The 17,321-nt window shown below is 34.7% G+C and overlaps 1 protein-coding gene across 1 annotated transcript in view; it reads left to right on the top strand.

Moving 5' to 3' along the window:
• Positions 1-17,321, top strand: part of Samsn1 (SAM domain, SH3 domain and nuclear localization signals 1) — a 146,821-nt gene that overhangs the window by 44,363 nt on the left and 85,137 nt on the right. The window contains exons 7-8 of the mRNA XM_047564799.1: positions 13,160-13,286; positions 15,521-15,873. Of these exons, the coding sequence (XP_047420755.1) occupies positions 13,160-13,286; positions 15,521-15,873 (480 nt within the window). The remainder of the gene's footprint in view (positions 1-13,159; positions 13,287-15,520; positions 15,874-17,321) is intronic.

The raw sequence follows: 17,321 nt of genomic DNA, 5'->3' as shown, positions 1-17,321 counted from the left end.
GTCTTTAGGAAAGCAGCCTGCTTAATATTGTCATCATTATCCCAACCATAAAGAACGTCTTGGGGGAACTTGACTCCCAGCATTTATTTTTGTATCCTTGTTCTTGTTTGTTCTTCTCTGGCAGTGTTCAGTTGATGGTTCAAACCTTTTGTAGCATATTGAAAGGGGTATAAAATATGCAGTAATACCGACTTTGGGCTAATATATTTTCAAAAATGTTGCATGCCTCATTTCTCACGTAAATTTTTAGGTTGCATTCAGCCTTCAGAGCGTCATTCATATTCATGATAGAAAAGAGGGATAACATTTATTACCTTCACTGCTCATGACATTAAGCACTGTCAAGCACCCCTAACCAGGACTGAGTCAAAACATATCCCTCTTGAACTCTTTTAGTGGGAAAAAATATTGATAACTGATATTTAATTAAAAAAACACATATATACACATTTAATTACCTTATTTAATTAAAATACATACATATGCATATACACATACATTCTGTGGTATGGCAGTTATTAAAGTATTGAGTATCAGATCACTCCATACCCAATTTAACCCATTTCTTTTCTGATGTCTTTTATTATGGAAACAGTAAATTAAGGATTTGAAGTTTCAGCCTCCCTTTTAGTTAAAGGTAGCCATGGGATTCAGTGCTGGCCAATGAAATGTTAACAAATTCCTGGGAAGGGGACGAGAAAAGCAAAGTTCCATGAGGATAAAACTTTGTCCTTTGCCCTCTTTCCTGCCTAACACTGGACATGATAGCTGATGAGTGAGCAGCCATCTTCCACCAGGAGGCCAAAGGCAGAGATGTGAAGGATGGTGGAATAGGTGAAGGCAGGAAGCCTGGTCATTAAGGACATTCTTGAGAAGCTGCACTAGCTTTGGACTGCCTTTGTTTGGACTTCTCTTTTATGGAAACATAAGCCACCTACTTGGTTAAGACACTATTGTGTATTTTTCCATTCCTGGGAGCTGAATACATTCTTAACTGATACATCTTATCTCAAAAAACAGTGACTTCTGACAATGCAGAAGTTTTACTGCTCCACCCAAGCAATCAGACAGACCTATGTCTACAGAGTGGGATGGTATCTAGACTTATCTCTGTGCAACCTAGACTTGCCCTCTCTGTTTTCATGGAATATATCAGTGTATAGAGTTAGTCATATAGTTCTTCAGATGAAAATTGGATCAATAATGAATGCAATATTAGCTATTCACAGTCAGTCTGTTATATAAAACTTTAAAACTATATCCATTGCAGCACACCATTATTAGGAAAGATGTGTAGTGTGGACCAAAGTGGGACCTTTTCTTGTTTTTGTTGTCATTTATTTATTTATTTATTTAACTGAAGTCAAAACACTGAGCTATTGGGGAAGAACTTAAAGACTATGCTGTAATCTGGTAATCTATTAATAAACAAGAGCAGCTGGTCCCTCACAAAGTTTCATCAGACAGATTTGGGATGGTTCTAAACAGAGTTGTGAAGAATCTGTAAGGCAAAGGAAAAAGAGATTGAAGTGATATTTCAAACAGTACCTTATAAGTGGCAAACAAAAGAGTCTTTAAGTATGTTGAGATAATATTGAGATGACTAATGATATTAAGCATTAATCTATATTTATTACTTCAAATAATTTCTTATCTACTGTACAACTTTACCTATTATATTAGACAAGGAGAGAACAGAACTCCTTTTAAAACCAAGTCCTAGAAGTTAAACATCAACATTTTCACCATATTTTTTTTTTATTAGAAGCAAGTTACTAAATCCAGCCCACACTAAGAGGAGAAGCATTATGATCCATCTTTTGAAGAGAAAAATATATAAGAATTTTTGAACACATTTAAAAACTATCAGAGCTATCTAAGAATATTTTAAAATTACAGATACTAATTCATGGAGAAAATATCCCACTTTCAAAGAGTAAGTTTATAACTCATTTAGCAGATAGGCAAATTTTAGACCATAGGACAAATTTGTTAGTCAGAATGAGAATCTAATCTATCTGAACAGAGAACTTTAAAAAGTGGTTCTTTAATTGATATTAAAAGGATATAGGGTATTAAAGTGGAATCTATACCTTTTGTGTCGGTAAAATGAAGTTAAAATCATACTAAATTTTCTTATCTCCATAATCAAAGTTACACTGAATCTAGGAAAAGTACACTTTTCCTTTTAAAGCAAAACAAAGAGTTTAAGCAACCCTCCCTTTAACTTTTATTCAGGGAAGAAGAAAAATCTGATTCTAACAAATGAATTTTATGAGCGAACTATATTTTCTAGCCAGAAGTCTGACTCCAAATACATATGGATATTTTCACCTTTGAACCTCTTGAAAGATTGAGAGGAATTATTTGGAATTCCTTTGCATTTTTCTCATTCATTTTTAGAATTATGCAATTCAGAAAATGACTAGTAAATACATTCTTACAACTTCCACTGCTCCAAGCTCCAGATATTAGCTGGCAGCCTTAAAATGTAACAGGCCCGTAGATGTGGGTTCAGTCATTTAAGAAACCACACACAGTAGCAAAATAAATCCAGTCACTGAGCACTTACTTCAGCCACTTCAGCTGTGCTATCAATTTTCTGTTTCTTGTCTTTGTTCATTGGTTGTAACACATTTTAGAAATTGAGAATTCACAATTTGGAATTTGGAACCAAATTTGCCTTACCTTTCTTTGTAGGAGCCATTATTTTCGCTTACCTCTGTGCTTAACTTTCTTTATTTGTAAAACAGTAATAATAAAATTTTCTTGTGAGTGTTATAAATACTAAATGAAACAGCAAATGTATACTACTCCTAGAAGATGTTTAGTGAACTTTTATATCCTCCTCTCCCTAAATTCCCCTTCTTCCCACTGTGAGCTCCCCTCACATAATAAAATTCTAAACTTCCTTTGTCTTAGTGGGTCAGGTTGCTATAACAGAGTTCCTTAGACAGTGTAATTTCTAATTAGAAACTTGTCACTCACAGCTGTGGAGGCTGTGAAGTCCAGCCTCAAGGGACCAAGCAGATTTGTTGTCCGGTGAATGCTTGCTCTGTGCCTCAAAGATGGTTCCTTCTTGTTGCGTGCTACTCACATGGTGGATTGTGGAAGCATCTCCCTTCAATCTCTTTTTGAGGGTGCTGATCCCATTCGTGAGGGTGTAACCCTCATGACTTTGTCAATTCCCCAAAGATCCTACCTCTTTACAGTATCTCATTGTGTATTAGGTTCCAACATTTGCATTTTGGGGAGCACTAACATTCAGACCATAGCACACTTCTATCTCTTTTGTGAACTCCATCAATATCCATTGAAGTACCCTAGGTATAAACTGTGTTTGATATCAGGTACATGAATTTTTCCAAAGAAATTAAAATCAGCAGTAACAAGCTTAAGCTGACAGGTACCAAGTATAATAAAAAAATATTCCATGCTATGGTTAGGGACATTATCCAGTTCCAAACATATATTTGGTTTGTGTTTCAATTTTATTGCACTTTTAAAAATAAATACTCAATAAGTACCAAATAATGTAGGGCACTGAGGGATTGCACAGTACACTGCTGCATAAAACATTTTCCTGTTCCCAATTCTCTTTCCATCAACTTTCTTCTGGATTTTAGACCACAGTTTGGTATTGGAGTAAATGAGGGAATAGGGTGTGACTCTAATGTATATATGTAATATGTAATGTGTAATGTGTGTGAACTATACATAAGACATATATGCTGTATGTTCATACCCACATAGTCTACATTCATCTTTGTATACATGTACATATAGAGGAAGCTGCTGAGGAAACACTGATCAGTGTACTTTGATAACAGGATAATTATTATAGTCTAGACAATGGTTGCTTTCCCAATCATTTTGGAAACTTTGTAGCACTTTTATTTGTTTTGCTTTTTAAAGAATGTTAAAGCTGGGTGTGGTGATGCATGCCTGTAAACCCAGCAGTTTGGGAGGCTGAGGCAGGAGAATTGCAAGTTTAAAATCAGCCTCAGCAACTTAGCAAGACCCTGTCTTTAATAAAATATAAAAAAAGGACTGGGGATGTGGCTCAGTGGTTAAGTGCTCCTGGGTTCAATCCCTGGTACAAAATAAATAAATAAACAAACAAATAAATAAATAAATAAAATAAGTTAACATCAGTGTCTTCCTCTTCCCATGCTAAAGTAAGTGGGTAACCTCTAAAGGTTGGTGTCCATCTTAATGTTAAAGACTTAAATCTGTTGCTCAGGAAATGGTGAGAAATGTCCTCCCGGATACTTTTATTTAAGTAGGTTTTCCTTCTCTCTCTTATTATTTTGTTGAGTACTGTTGTCTGTAGTTCTTCATTATGATTATTTTTAGCTGCCACATGGAAATACTTTTCAAGAACATAAAAAATCTTGTCTTTATTGAGAAGTTTCCTGACCTAAGATAAGCATATGCATTTTCTTCAAAGAGTAGTTTGGTTATGTAAAAATTGTGCCCTAAATTTAGCAATCTCTAAGATAGGGAAAATTTAACAATGTCAAAAAGTATATTTCTTTTGTGTGCCAACTCTCCCTTATGTTATTAAAATCCTCAGACCACGTCAACCACCTTCCTTTCTTTGTGGAATATTGCTAGACAGAGGTTCACAGAAAGGACATGTTTAGACCGTGGCAAATTTCCAGGATCAACATGTACATTGGCAAGTATTATAGATTATGGACTTGAATAAACTGTACATCCTATTTATAGTTCTTGTTCCAAACAGCTTTGGGAGAACACCATAAGTTAAATTACACAACTTATTTGATTATTGTTTCCTAAAATGGAACTGTAATACATACTTGCAGCTTTGTGCCAATAAATACTCTCAGCAAATCATGCTTCTTTATGTAGGCAAGAATAGAATAGTCTCAAAATATCTTTATTCATAGCTGCCTTTTCTCAAAATAACTAACATATTATTGACATCTAAGTTTCGGAAACAGTTTTGTCCTCCACTGTAGTCTCTTGCCTTCTCAGTTTTTCATAACTAGTTAAATGTCAAGCAACTATGAGGAAAAAATAAATAAATGAATCTCAGCGAGTACCAAAAAGAATTCCAGTTGAAAATAAAGTATGCATTTGGGAAGAATGAGAAATACCTTAACCTGAAACAGAAGCAAGAACACTGGATTAAGAAACTTATAACCACTGACCATACTCTTAGAATGCCACTAAACTTCACATTTCTGTATTTCAATTTTTTCTTTTCTTTCTTTCTTTTTTTTTTTTTTTTTTTTTTTTTGTTGGTACTGGGGGTTGCACTCAGGGGCACTCGACCACTGAGCCACATCTCCAGCCCTATTTTGTATTTTATTTAGAGTCAGAGTCTTACTGAGTTGCTTAGAGCCTCGCCATTGCTGATGCTAGTTTTGAACTCGTGGTCCTCCTGTTTCAGCCTCCTGAGCTGCTGGGATTACAGGCATACAACATCTCACCCGGCTAGGTTTTTTTAAAAGTAAGGTGCAACACTAGAAAAGGTTCTTCAAACTAATGATCCATGATTAATAATAGTTCATTTCCACTTTTTCCTTAATACTTTTCTAAGATCCAAGAGTTTATGTGAAGGGATAGGAGGATACATTTATCTAGTCTCATGTCCCTAAAGTTATATGAGGAACAATGAATTCTTCTGGTCCAGTTTCCTGTTTTATAGATTAAGGGACTGAAGTGCAGAGAAGTGAAATGACTTGATCGGGTTCACATGGCTAGTCATAAAGCAGAGTGTCAAAGCAGAACCATCACTTGTGTGCAGAGCAGGGCTGGTTATTGCACCAGGTTTTTCTGATATTTCTTATATATGTCTTGTATTTATTATATTAAAATTTCTATGTAATTTTTTCTATGTAATTTCCCATAAACTTGCCTCTTCCTATTGTTAAAATCCAAAAGGTACTAAAAAAATCAATTTGTATATTAGCGCTAAAATTTCCTGTTGTCTATTTTTTTTTTTGTCACATAAGAAGTGTACCCAAAAAGAGAATTACTGTTTTGAACAGTTCTAGAAACTTCTTCAGAATTTCAGAGCAGGGGATATTGCATAGGAAGTGAGAACAATGTTGAATTTGTGGCTTTTCCCCTTAAACCAAGAACCACCTTCATTTGCATCGCTGACTGGTGTGATCCTGGCAACTTTTGGCTGGTTTGGCTCCACATTAAGGCTGATTTTCACCCAAACACTGGCAAAACCCAGTGCTGACTCCCCCTACAGAAGTGTGAAGAGGGGCTGGGGAGATAGCTCAGTTGGTAGAGTGCTTGCCTTGCAAGCACAAGGCCCTGAGTTCGATCCCCAGTACCGCAAAAAAAAAAAAAAAAAAAAAAAAAAAAGTGTGAAGAGATGGCCCTGAAACTGCAATTCCTTATGCCATGGAAAATAGAATCTGTGTGGCCTCTCCGAGTTCCTTTCCTTTCTGCATTCCCAAAGGGCACCTTGTTCCAAGACCAGATTATGTACCTCACAACCTGCTTGAGAGGAGGAAAAAGCTGGAAGCCTATACTAGGACTCAAGTGGGTTGCTTGGGTTTACATTGAGGGCTGACTGCTAGGTAATGGGCTTTGTTAGATAAACTAAATTGTACAGTTTAGCAGTTCAATCCTCACCTCACACTGTTTTCCCTATTCACCCCAAACCTGATATAATTGTTCTCTCCCATGATAACTACAGAATATATGAATATACATACATATGTATATGTGTATATATATATGTGTGTGTGTGTATGTGTATATGTATATGTATATATTTATTGTTATTATTGTTGTGTGTGTGTGTGTGTGTGTGTGTGTCTGTGTGTGCGGTGCTGAGTGTTGAACCCAGGGCTTCACACCTGCTAGGCAGGCACTCTACCAGTGAGCTATGGCCCCAGCCCCATAACCATAGAACTTTATTTGTACTTCTCCTATGACACACTTCAGTCTTTTCTCAGATATACTTTTGGCCAACTATTCAGTTCAAATATATTCATTGAGCAGACTAAGGCACTGAGATGTAGGAAACAGACCTGGATCCCCAAAGTTAAGCTTTTAATGGAGGCCATAGGTTTAGTTATAGATGACTATTTTTCTCAGTGCTTATAACGAACAATAAATGCCACAGACATACAAATGTCTCTCCTTTTCAGCTGCCACAGATGAGGTGATCAATAAATAAATGTGTGTTAAATGAATAAGCAAATGTATTATAAGCCCGTAGGAGAATATATTTGATTTAATTATTTAATCCAATTACTTATTCCTTTAATGACTTTTTAGAATTGTGCTAGTCCAGTCTTAGTTTAATTTCTATTTCTATCACTAAAAAATTAATGAATTTTGTAATTATAATCATATATGAATACCTAATATCAACATGGCAACTTTCCCACCAACTGTAATTGTTTCTTCATTTGCATAAATTGTTCTCAAATTGTCTTTTTAGTTAGATGTAGTTCCAAGAAAGCAGTAAAATGAAACTCCAAAGTGAAATGTGTTTGTTTTCAAATTGATTGATTCCAGTTCATAATCCTCTTGTTTTTATTTCTGTCTGCTGAATTACTACATGATAATTGATTATTGTGACGTTACGAATTATCTTTTCAGAGTAAGTTTTAGGTCATGAATAGAGACTAATCATTTTGTATAAAAAAGAATGTAGATATAGTTTTGGGGTTATACTTCTTTTTTTTTCTGCTGTATCATGAAAATAACTTTCTATTTTGTATCCAATTCCAAGATAACTTTCCTTTCAAGTGAGTAGGAACCAATTAACAGTAGAAAAATTGGTTCTTCTACCCTTCTTGGGAAAGATGGACTTGCTTATGAAAACCTGCATTCTAAACACATTTTAGAATTTTAGAATTTCTCCCAATTAGAAAAGTAATGCATCTTCATTGTAAAAACAAACTTGAAAATAGAGAGTATATAAAGAAGGATGAAAACTATTTATTCAAATATAAATATAAAGAAGAATGCAAACTTTTATACAAATTGACATTCTAATTTTTTACTAAGACATTATGAGCATAGATGTTTTTTCTAAAGCCCTATGAATTTTTACATTTTTAATAACAAAGCTGAGAGTCACAATACTAGGAAGCTCAGAGAAAATTATGAATGCAAAGTACATGAAACTACCTGAAGTTTCACTTCATTATTTTCATTGCAGCTTTCTTTAAAAATAAACCAAAATACTAATTTTAAAACTCCATTCTCTTTCTGTGGAAGTAATAATATAAAATATATACCAGGTGATCAGGATTGTCTATTTAAATATTTGTTATAAATGACATTAGAGTTTTTCTAAATAAGAAAGTAAAAGTAAAAAAAAAAGAACAAAGGGGAGTTTTTTGTGTGTGTGTTGTTTATTTTTTTCATTCAAGGTCTACCATGTTACTTTTCAGCTACCTTTTCATTAGTGGGGTAAAGAGAACATGATTCAGGTAGATAGGTGATCTGGATTTAGTGAGTCTTTGTAAGTCTACATTTCTCTTCTGCAAACAGAAGTGATGAAATCAAAAGAGATATAAATGCCCTTCGTGTGTGTGTGTGTGTGTGTGTGTGTTCCTCTTGCATATACATATTTAAGAGGATAGGTCTCTAAGAGTATCTACCTGATACTTATCTTCTATACTGGGAAACTTACAAATCAAAGCCTTAAATTTTGTTGGTCTTAATTTGGTTGTCCATTCTAGATGACTAGTAATTATGCTGGCTTCCAAAAATCCTATAAGAAAGAACATTGGATTAAAAGTCAGAATACTTGATTTTCATTTCAACTCTATTATTAATCAATTATCTTTCTTTGGGTAAGCCACTTAGGCTTTTCTCATTTATTAAATAGGCTGGTAGACTAGATCTCTAATAATTTCCATCCCAGTTCATAAAATATGATTGTATGACTAACCCAGTTCAATAATTCATTGATTCCATTTTCTAAAATTTATTCTATAGTTCTAATAGTCAAGCACAGTAGTAGAAAATGAGATATATTTAACCTACCACTTCTAGCAAAATTTTTACCTTATTTAAGAATTGTGAGCAAAATGAATGGTCAACTATTTACATTTATACATGTAAATATGAAAGAAAAAACACCAGATACATATTAAATATATACAGATGAAAAAGTCACATTTATAGTCACATATAATTACCATTTGAATGGAGACTTACATCTTTCAAAGGGGATTCTAATTTAGAAAGACAAAAGTGAAAAGAAAACCAATTAGAGACTTGGCAATAGTTTCAATGAGAGACAATTAAATTAAAGGTAGGTAGCAATGAAGATGGAGACAGACAGACTCAAGAGACAATCTGGAGGTAGAATAGAGCAAACTGATTTATAGAACATGGAGCTGGATGGATGGAGATGGTATTCACTGAGTTGGAGAGGACTGGATGAGAATCATGTTTGGGGAAATGTCTAGAAGTCAGTTTTGATCATGCTTAGAAGTCATTTTAAACAGTCTGTTGGGTATGTGAATCTGAAGCTCTGTATAGATGCCTGGAGAAAGATAAATTGGGTGTCATCAGCATGGAAGTACTATAAAAAGTCGTGTGTGAGAGTGCATGCACATGCAAGTGTACACACATGAAAAGAGAATGATGATATTAGGTGGGACCCAGAGCCAGTCCTGAAGGACTTTAGAATTTAATTTCAAGATAAGAAGGTGTCATCATATGTAAGGTAGGGAAGGAACAGACAAAAAAGGCAAAAGGACAACATTGTGTCACAGAATCACAAAAACAAAGTAGTAGCAGAAAGTAATGGTGGTCAACATGGCTGAATACCAAGATTAAAGGGTTTAAGAATGGGTCACTGGACCAAAAGCAATTTAAATGCAATAGTAGGGGCAAACACTGAGGTTGGTTGAAAGGATGGAAAATTAAAAGAAGTAAATAAAAGGATATGTACAGAGTTAACTTTTTGAGATGCATGCCTAGGAAAGGGAGTAGGAAACTCAGTAAATTAAAAAGTAATCAATTAATAAAGATGGATGAGATCAGAGCATATGTGAATGTGACTGGGAAAAGTTCATTGAAAAGGAAGATAACCAAAATTCAATAGCAACATGAATAAACATGTAAACCAAGCCATGTCACTCCCATCAGGCAGTATGTATTCTTTGACCTATTCTATAGAAGTCTTTTTGAAGGACTCCTGTTAGTCTCTGGGCTCCTCTTATGATACTCTACCTATTCTTGGGTACACCCTACAAACTCTTTGAGGGATTCTACCTTTAGAATCTTTGCACAAATTGAATCCCCTTCCAGGACTTTTCTTCCCTCCATTGCCTGACTGACTCTTTTCTGTCCTCCAATTCTTAGCTGATGTGTCCTTTTAGATCATCAGCTGCATCCAAAGCCATCTTTGACTCTCTACTTGTTGGTTTCTTTAGCAAAGTCCCTCCTGAGCACCCAATCAAAATTAGTGAACCGTCCTGTGTACCCTTATCCAATCAACCTGTTAGTTTTTAGCATAGCACTTTTTATCTCACACTGTCTTATTCACATACTTGTTTATAGGTTTATAGTGTATCAACTTTTTCTAGAATTTAGACTCCTTGAAAGCAGTGATCTCATTTTCCTGGCTTAATGCCATATCCCCAGAATGTGGGATAATGCTTAATATATAGTAAGTGCTCAATAAAAATGCACTGATAAGTTGAATGTTAAGTTTAATTTATGGAGCTTCCCCTTAGAACACACCTTGAATTAAAAAGAACATTATGATAAATTTTAATCACATTCAGTCCAAATATGAACATAACAGATCAGGAGACTGAGCTGAAATAATTCATTATTTTGAAAATATTCTAGAGGATTTCATATTTCTTTTTTTATGATTTTTAATAATTTTTAATATTCTTTTATTTTGGGCATACTAGGGATTGGACCCAAGAGTATTTTATCATTGTGCTACATCCCCATTCCTTTTTATTTTGAGGCAGATCCTCACTAAGTAGCTGGCCTTGAGTTTGTGATCCTCCTGCCTCAGCCTCCCAAGTTGCTGGGATTACAGTTGTACATCACCACAACCAGCTTACATTTCTTATTTATCTTAACTCCAACTTTTATCCCTCAGGTATATACTACCTATTAGCAAGAGGAGAAGGCTGTCCAGAAAGTAGCCAGTCTAATATCAAAAATGTACAGGGACAATCCATTTGACAGGCAAAACATCAGATGTGTATTTACATTCAACAAACATATACAGAGTTGTTTGATGTCCTAGGCACATGGAACTAAACTGAATAAAATGCAGTAGACTGATCTTATGTCTAGTAACTCAAAGTTGAATGGGTGAATAAAGACGTAAAAGTTAAGAACGTTGTACTTTAAAAAGACTGTTCTAGAGTGTGCAGAAAAAAAGAAGGGGTCGGTTTGTTTTCAAATCTCTGACCATGAGATCTGACTCATCTGAATTTAGACACTTCCAAATGCTTCTCTTCTTCCTGGGGGCAAACTATTTATATGAAGTTCAGTTTCCCTGGTATATAGCATCTTTCCCCAAATCAAGTGCAGGTCTTTCTTACAAAGAAGCGAGAGAAGCTATTTTCCAGGTTGCGTTTCTTTCAATGGAGCAATTAAGTTTGGCTGTAACAGGAAGAGGTTACCATAAGAAAAGAAGCACCACAAAGACAAGACGGTTGTGCAACATCAGCTTATTATTTCTGCAAGAGGCTGAAGATTAGAAAATAGCTCTTCCTGAGTTTTAACAGGTCTATAAAACTGAACAACTCAGAAAGCCCCAGAAAGGAATACTGAGAATAAAATACAAAAAAAATGCCATAGAAATTGTGTTGAACTGAATGTGACCTTTGAAAAGAGAGGGAAGATTTTGCATATCTAAGAACATCTCATCACGACCCTCTTTGAAAGATTAAAATGGTTTTAATATTTTCCCATTTATTTAATGCAAACAGGTATGGATTTCTCTGACAAAACGTCACATTTCCTACTTAGATGTTACTATGCAGAGACAGAACATCAAGTTTATATTGGTTGTTTAAAGTCATTCTTAAAACCAAAATAAAATCAGATTATTAAGATTGGAAATGTTTGCACACCTGAAAGCCTTTATTTCCAAATATTTCTGTGGGCTTATAGTCTCTCTCCAAGGATTGGAAAAAAGTATTATAAACATGTTGCTTTCAAACATTAATGAGAATGTGAATCTTTCACCTTTCAAAATTGTGGTGTCTATTTAGATGTCATTTATCAGCTCTTCACTGAAAAGAATGAGATAAAAGCAGAGGGGAAAATGTTTGAAGCTAGAGCTTTCTGAATGGAAAGGAAGTATTCCTGAATACATGCTACTTTGTATCTGGTTAATACAACACAATACAACTACTCTGCCCATTGTATAAAACTTAGCATACAAAGTATTGATTTATAAAATCTTGTAAAACCCCGAAAAGAAAATAACTTAAAAATAAGAAATCAAAGTAATATAAATACAAACTCACCAATATTAAACTAGTGGGAAATATTTCTGTTTCTGTCAAAGAAACCTTAAGAGTCATTAATATAATGTTAATTTTTATCCATACATTGCCACCATAAACAAGTGACACTAATATACTCAAACATAATGTAGTTCACTATGGCTGTATTTTGTTTCAGTCAGTTTAAGTCTTTTAGAAAGCAACAAGCAATTTCAAGGAAAGTGTATTATTTGAAAACATTTCATACTTGAAACAAACTGCCGTTTTTCCAGAAATTTCCAAAGGAAAAGAAAATTTAAATTTTTCTTTGTCTGTTTTTGCTTTGTCTGATATCAGTTTTTTTCTTCTAACACTTTCAAATAGCGACTTTATATCATTGTTTCATCTAGATGAGGCTGCAAAGAACTTATTCCTTTTGACTACTTCTCATTGGGCAGGACAAAGTCCAGTGGCTCTGGATTCAATTCATTTTGCTGCACTTTGAAGAAAAAAAAAATTGTGAAAAACTTCACTGTTTGAGTGTGATTGACCAGTTGGAACATATTTTATAATTTCAAATCCCCCAAATATGGTGTGCTTTTAAGTTACTGCTTAAATTATCTCAGGCTTAAGGCCATAATATTAATTTCCCCCCATTTATGATCTCAACATATTTTACATTTAATCTTTTATGAAGAATAATTTGTCTTTATCTTGAGCTGTGTTTGTGCTAGGCCATAAAATCAGGTGGTGACCCAGTGGAATCAATGGGGACATTAAAGCGTCTACAGAAACTGGTGAGGACCAAGAAAACCAGGGTGCAGAGTCTGGATGAGGTGAAACCCACGTTAATAAATCTCCGTAAGTAAGAGCTCAATGAACTGCTAAAGGTTCTTTGAGGGAAAACTAGTGAAGCATATATTAATGAAGTCCATTTTGATAAGGTCTTAAAATTATCATTAAACTTTGAGCTTTTTGTTTCATTGCTAAGTATTTTAAAACAGATGTCCTAATCCTATTCCTGAATTTCACCCCCTACTTATGCTGCACCCCAGAGGGAAAATAAGGGTCAGCAATATCTACTCTTCCCATTTCTCCATCAAAGTGACCAGTATTTCAAATTTTTGATGTGAGTATAGCAAATTGGTATGTCTGACATGCAACTTGGCTTTATTTATTTACAAAAATGGTCTATGAATCATAATGATTTTGTACCTGTTAAACATTTCCATTTCAAGAGATTCAGTGACTTAGAGCCATTTACTTTGGGCAAGGCATGTTTTGATATCTGTACTTGTTTTGTATAGTACAACAGTCCCTCCTTACCTACACTTTCACTTTCCACAGTTTCAGTTAGCTCAGTCAATGGTTTAGTTAACTTTTTGGTCTCTGTGACTAAAGTACCTAACAAGAACAATGTAAAGGAGGAAAAGTTTGTTTGGAACTCATGGTTTCAGAGTTTTGGTTCATACACAGTTAACTCTTGCTCTGGACCTAAGATGAGACAGCACATCATGGGGGAAAGGTTCCCAGCATGGCAGGGACAAAAAGCAAAGGATAGGGGAAGGGACCGCAGGGAAGATACATCCTTCCAGAGCACTCCCTCAGTGACACCTCTTCCAGTCACACCGCACCTGCCTATATAGTTACCACATAGTTAGTCCATTCTAACTAGGATGGACTGATTAGCTTACAACACTTGTAATCTAATTGTTTTACTTCTGAGTATTCCTGCATTAATGATAGCTTTGTGAAAGACAACTCATTTTCAGTCAATTATGGTCCAAAAATATAGATGAAAAATTCCAGAAATAAACAATTCACAAGTTTTAAATTTTGAGCCATTGTAGTATCCTGATGAAATCTGATGTCATACTATTCTATTCAGTTAAGGACACAAATCATTCCTTTTTAGCATATTCAACTTTATAGGCTAGCTGTCCCATGGCAGTTGGAAGCAAGAGAGAAAGAGAAAGAGAGAGACATCACACTCATGTAACTGTTAATAGAGTGCATCATTTTATTTTTCTCTTTTATTATTATTATGCCTTATTTATAAATTAAACTTTAGCATAGGTAAATACATATAGAGAAAAACAGTGTAGACAGCATTCAGTACTCTTCACAATTTCAAATATCCTTGAGAAGTCTTGGGACATATCCCCCATTGATAAGGGATAAGGGAGGACTAGATATTTCTGTACTAGAAATTTCTAGTACCACATTATGTAAATATAGACCTCACTAATCAACTTTGTAGTACAGAAGATATGCTGTTTTTTCATGTTCTCAGTCTTTTTCTTGATTTTCCAAAATATTTTACTATGAAACACACTGTATGCATAAATCTCTTTGCAGATTGATAGAAGAGAAATTTTTAGAATGAATGTAGGTTTTCAGTCTCTGTTCTCTGAGATTTCATTCCTTTACATAAAGTGAAGAAATTTATTTACCTCTTTTTTTGTTGTTGTTGTGGGGTACCAGGGATTGAACTTAGGGGCACTCAACCACTGAACCACATCCCCAGTCCTTTTTTGTATTTTATTTAGAGAGAGGGTCTCTCTGAATTGCTTAGTGCCTTGCTGTTGCTGAGGCTGGCTTTGAACTCACAATCCTCCTGGCTCAGTTTCCCAAGCTGCTAGAATGCACCACTGCGCCTGACTCATTTGCTTTTTTTTTCATTTGCTTCTTGATGATGCTCTCTTATACGTGTGACCTCAAAAGTTTAAAAATATTTAATGATTGCAACTTATTATGCTTGTAAGATGTGGGGAAATGTTTTAATTTATAATTTTTCCTAAGTGTTCATCAGTATGCTTTTTGCATGTGACTTCCTGTTTGCAATTGATGTTAATCAGTAGATATGACTTCAAAATGTTTGAGGTAAATCTGAGTTTTATAAAACAATTTCATGTAGCAAAGTTACTTTTTAAAGAAATTATTTTGTAAATTATTTTGGGAAATTGGATAACTCCCTGGTTCATCCTCTGTTGTTCATTCATTTGTAATCTACAAAGGGAAGTGTAGTATTCGTAATTTCTACATGTAAATAACTATTAACCTTAATGTTTATCTTATGTGTCTTTGTCATTCAGAAGATGAAGACGACACATTGATTTCCTGTATGAAACTAAGCAGATCTCAAGAAAAGAAAGCTAATAATTTTAGCACAAGGAGGAGGGAAGAAACAGAAATTAGACCGGAGTCTCATCCTATGTTCCTGAGTCCATCTAGCACTTCAAATGGATGGGACTTGGAAGATATATTATCTCCTCATGAAGGCGAAGTTCAGAAGTGGAACATCTGGAAGTCTTTTCCAGAAAATCTGTTCTGGATGGGTGATGACTTACAAATCACCCAAGTTGGATCCTGGGGCAACTGCTCCTCTTGTGGTCACCATCCACGCCTCAAGTCTTCTCACACAGATATGGATCTCTCACATTCATGGGTGAGTTTGTAAACTTCTTATTAAATCTAGGTGTTTGTACCACCAGGAAAAAAACAGATAAAAAAGGTGCTGATCAGTCACTTTTTTCAGTTTCAGGAAAATTACCAGAGCTATGGTTGTCTTTCCAAGAAGTGGTTCAGATCTTACGGTTTTTGTCCATGTTAATAGTGTATAAGTTCTTTTGTGTACGAATATACTACGTCATAGTATTTCCAGAGGTTTCTTTTTAATGGAAGGGAGACTTCAGTGCTGATTTGAATCAAGAAATTGCGATTGAATTGTCCAAATTATTGCTAGTAAAATGAAGTTGCACTGACAGATAATAGATAATTTTAATGAGCATTTTTTAAGGGACTGCTATTCTCAGCATTTTCCATGTATTAACTTATTTAAATACCACAACCACCATGTAATATAAGGACTGTTTTTCTAACTTTATTTCCTCCATTGTACAGTTGACAAAACTGAGGTACAAAAATGTTAGTAACTAGTACAAATTTGAACAACTAACAAGAGCTGGAGCCAATATTTGGAACATACAGTCTTATGCTAGAAATTCTGCTTGTAGTTAATATGTTATAGATTTTTCCATGTACTAAGTTAGACAATACTATGGGGTCTAGGAGAAAGAGTACAGAATTTTGTAGTTAGACAAGTTTATTTTGGATTCTAGCCTTGCAACTCTTAGCTTATGAAAATTAAAACCATTGAATCTTCATTTTCTTAACTGTGAAATGAAAATAGTAATATTAAACTCATGAAGTACCTGAGAAGTCAAAATTGAATATCATAAATCCTCTAGAATATAAGGGTGTCTTTTTTAAAAACTTGATTCTAAGCCCCTTAAGGCATAATTCCCCTACAGTTACTGGTTGTTTGTGTTTGCAGAGAGGGAATGGAATAGTTTTGTGTGTCCAAGAGATCTGTATTCCATTTTCTTCTAAGGATCAATCTCTCATTAGACAGGGCTATATTTTCTGATGCATTAGAGGTCTCTGAAGAAGCATGTTCTTTCCTTTTTACCTTTCAAGGTTTGTGTTTTGTCTTTGAAAACTAGGACTAGGATCCCCTGTGATTGGAGTCCATGTTAAATACTACAGGTGTCTGCTAACAGACTTCAACCAGTGACATTGTCCAACATTAATCACTTTTAAGAATGTCTCTCCTATTTTAGTCTTTTTCTTCTGGGACAGCTGGATATTGAAACCCTCTCTTCAGCATCTTCACCCAGAGTAGCTAGCAATATAATTATTTAGGACCTATTTCTGAAGACTCTGGCAGCTTCAGAAGCATAATCAAGGATTTTGACTTCTTGACAAATGGCAAAGCTGGTAACAATCAAAACAAAAATCTACAGAGCTTCCTTCAAGAATAAAATCTGGATACCCTAACTTGGATTTCTAGATTTCATCTGTCTGGCCTCCAACTAAATTTTCAGTCTTATCTAC

Source organism: Sciurus carolinensis, chromosome 9, assembly GCF_902686445.1.
Source record: "Sciurus carolinensis chromosome 9, mSciCar1.2, whole genome shotgun sequence".
In the NCBI taxonomy this organism is placed as follows: Eukaryota; Metazoa; Chordata; class Mammalia; order Rodentia; family Sciuridae; genus Sciurus; species Sciurus carolinensis.
The sequence above is the reverse complement of the archived record's forward strand: the minus strand, read 5'-3'. Positions and strand labels throughout refer to the sequence as shown.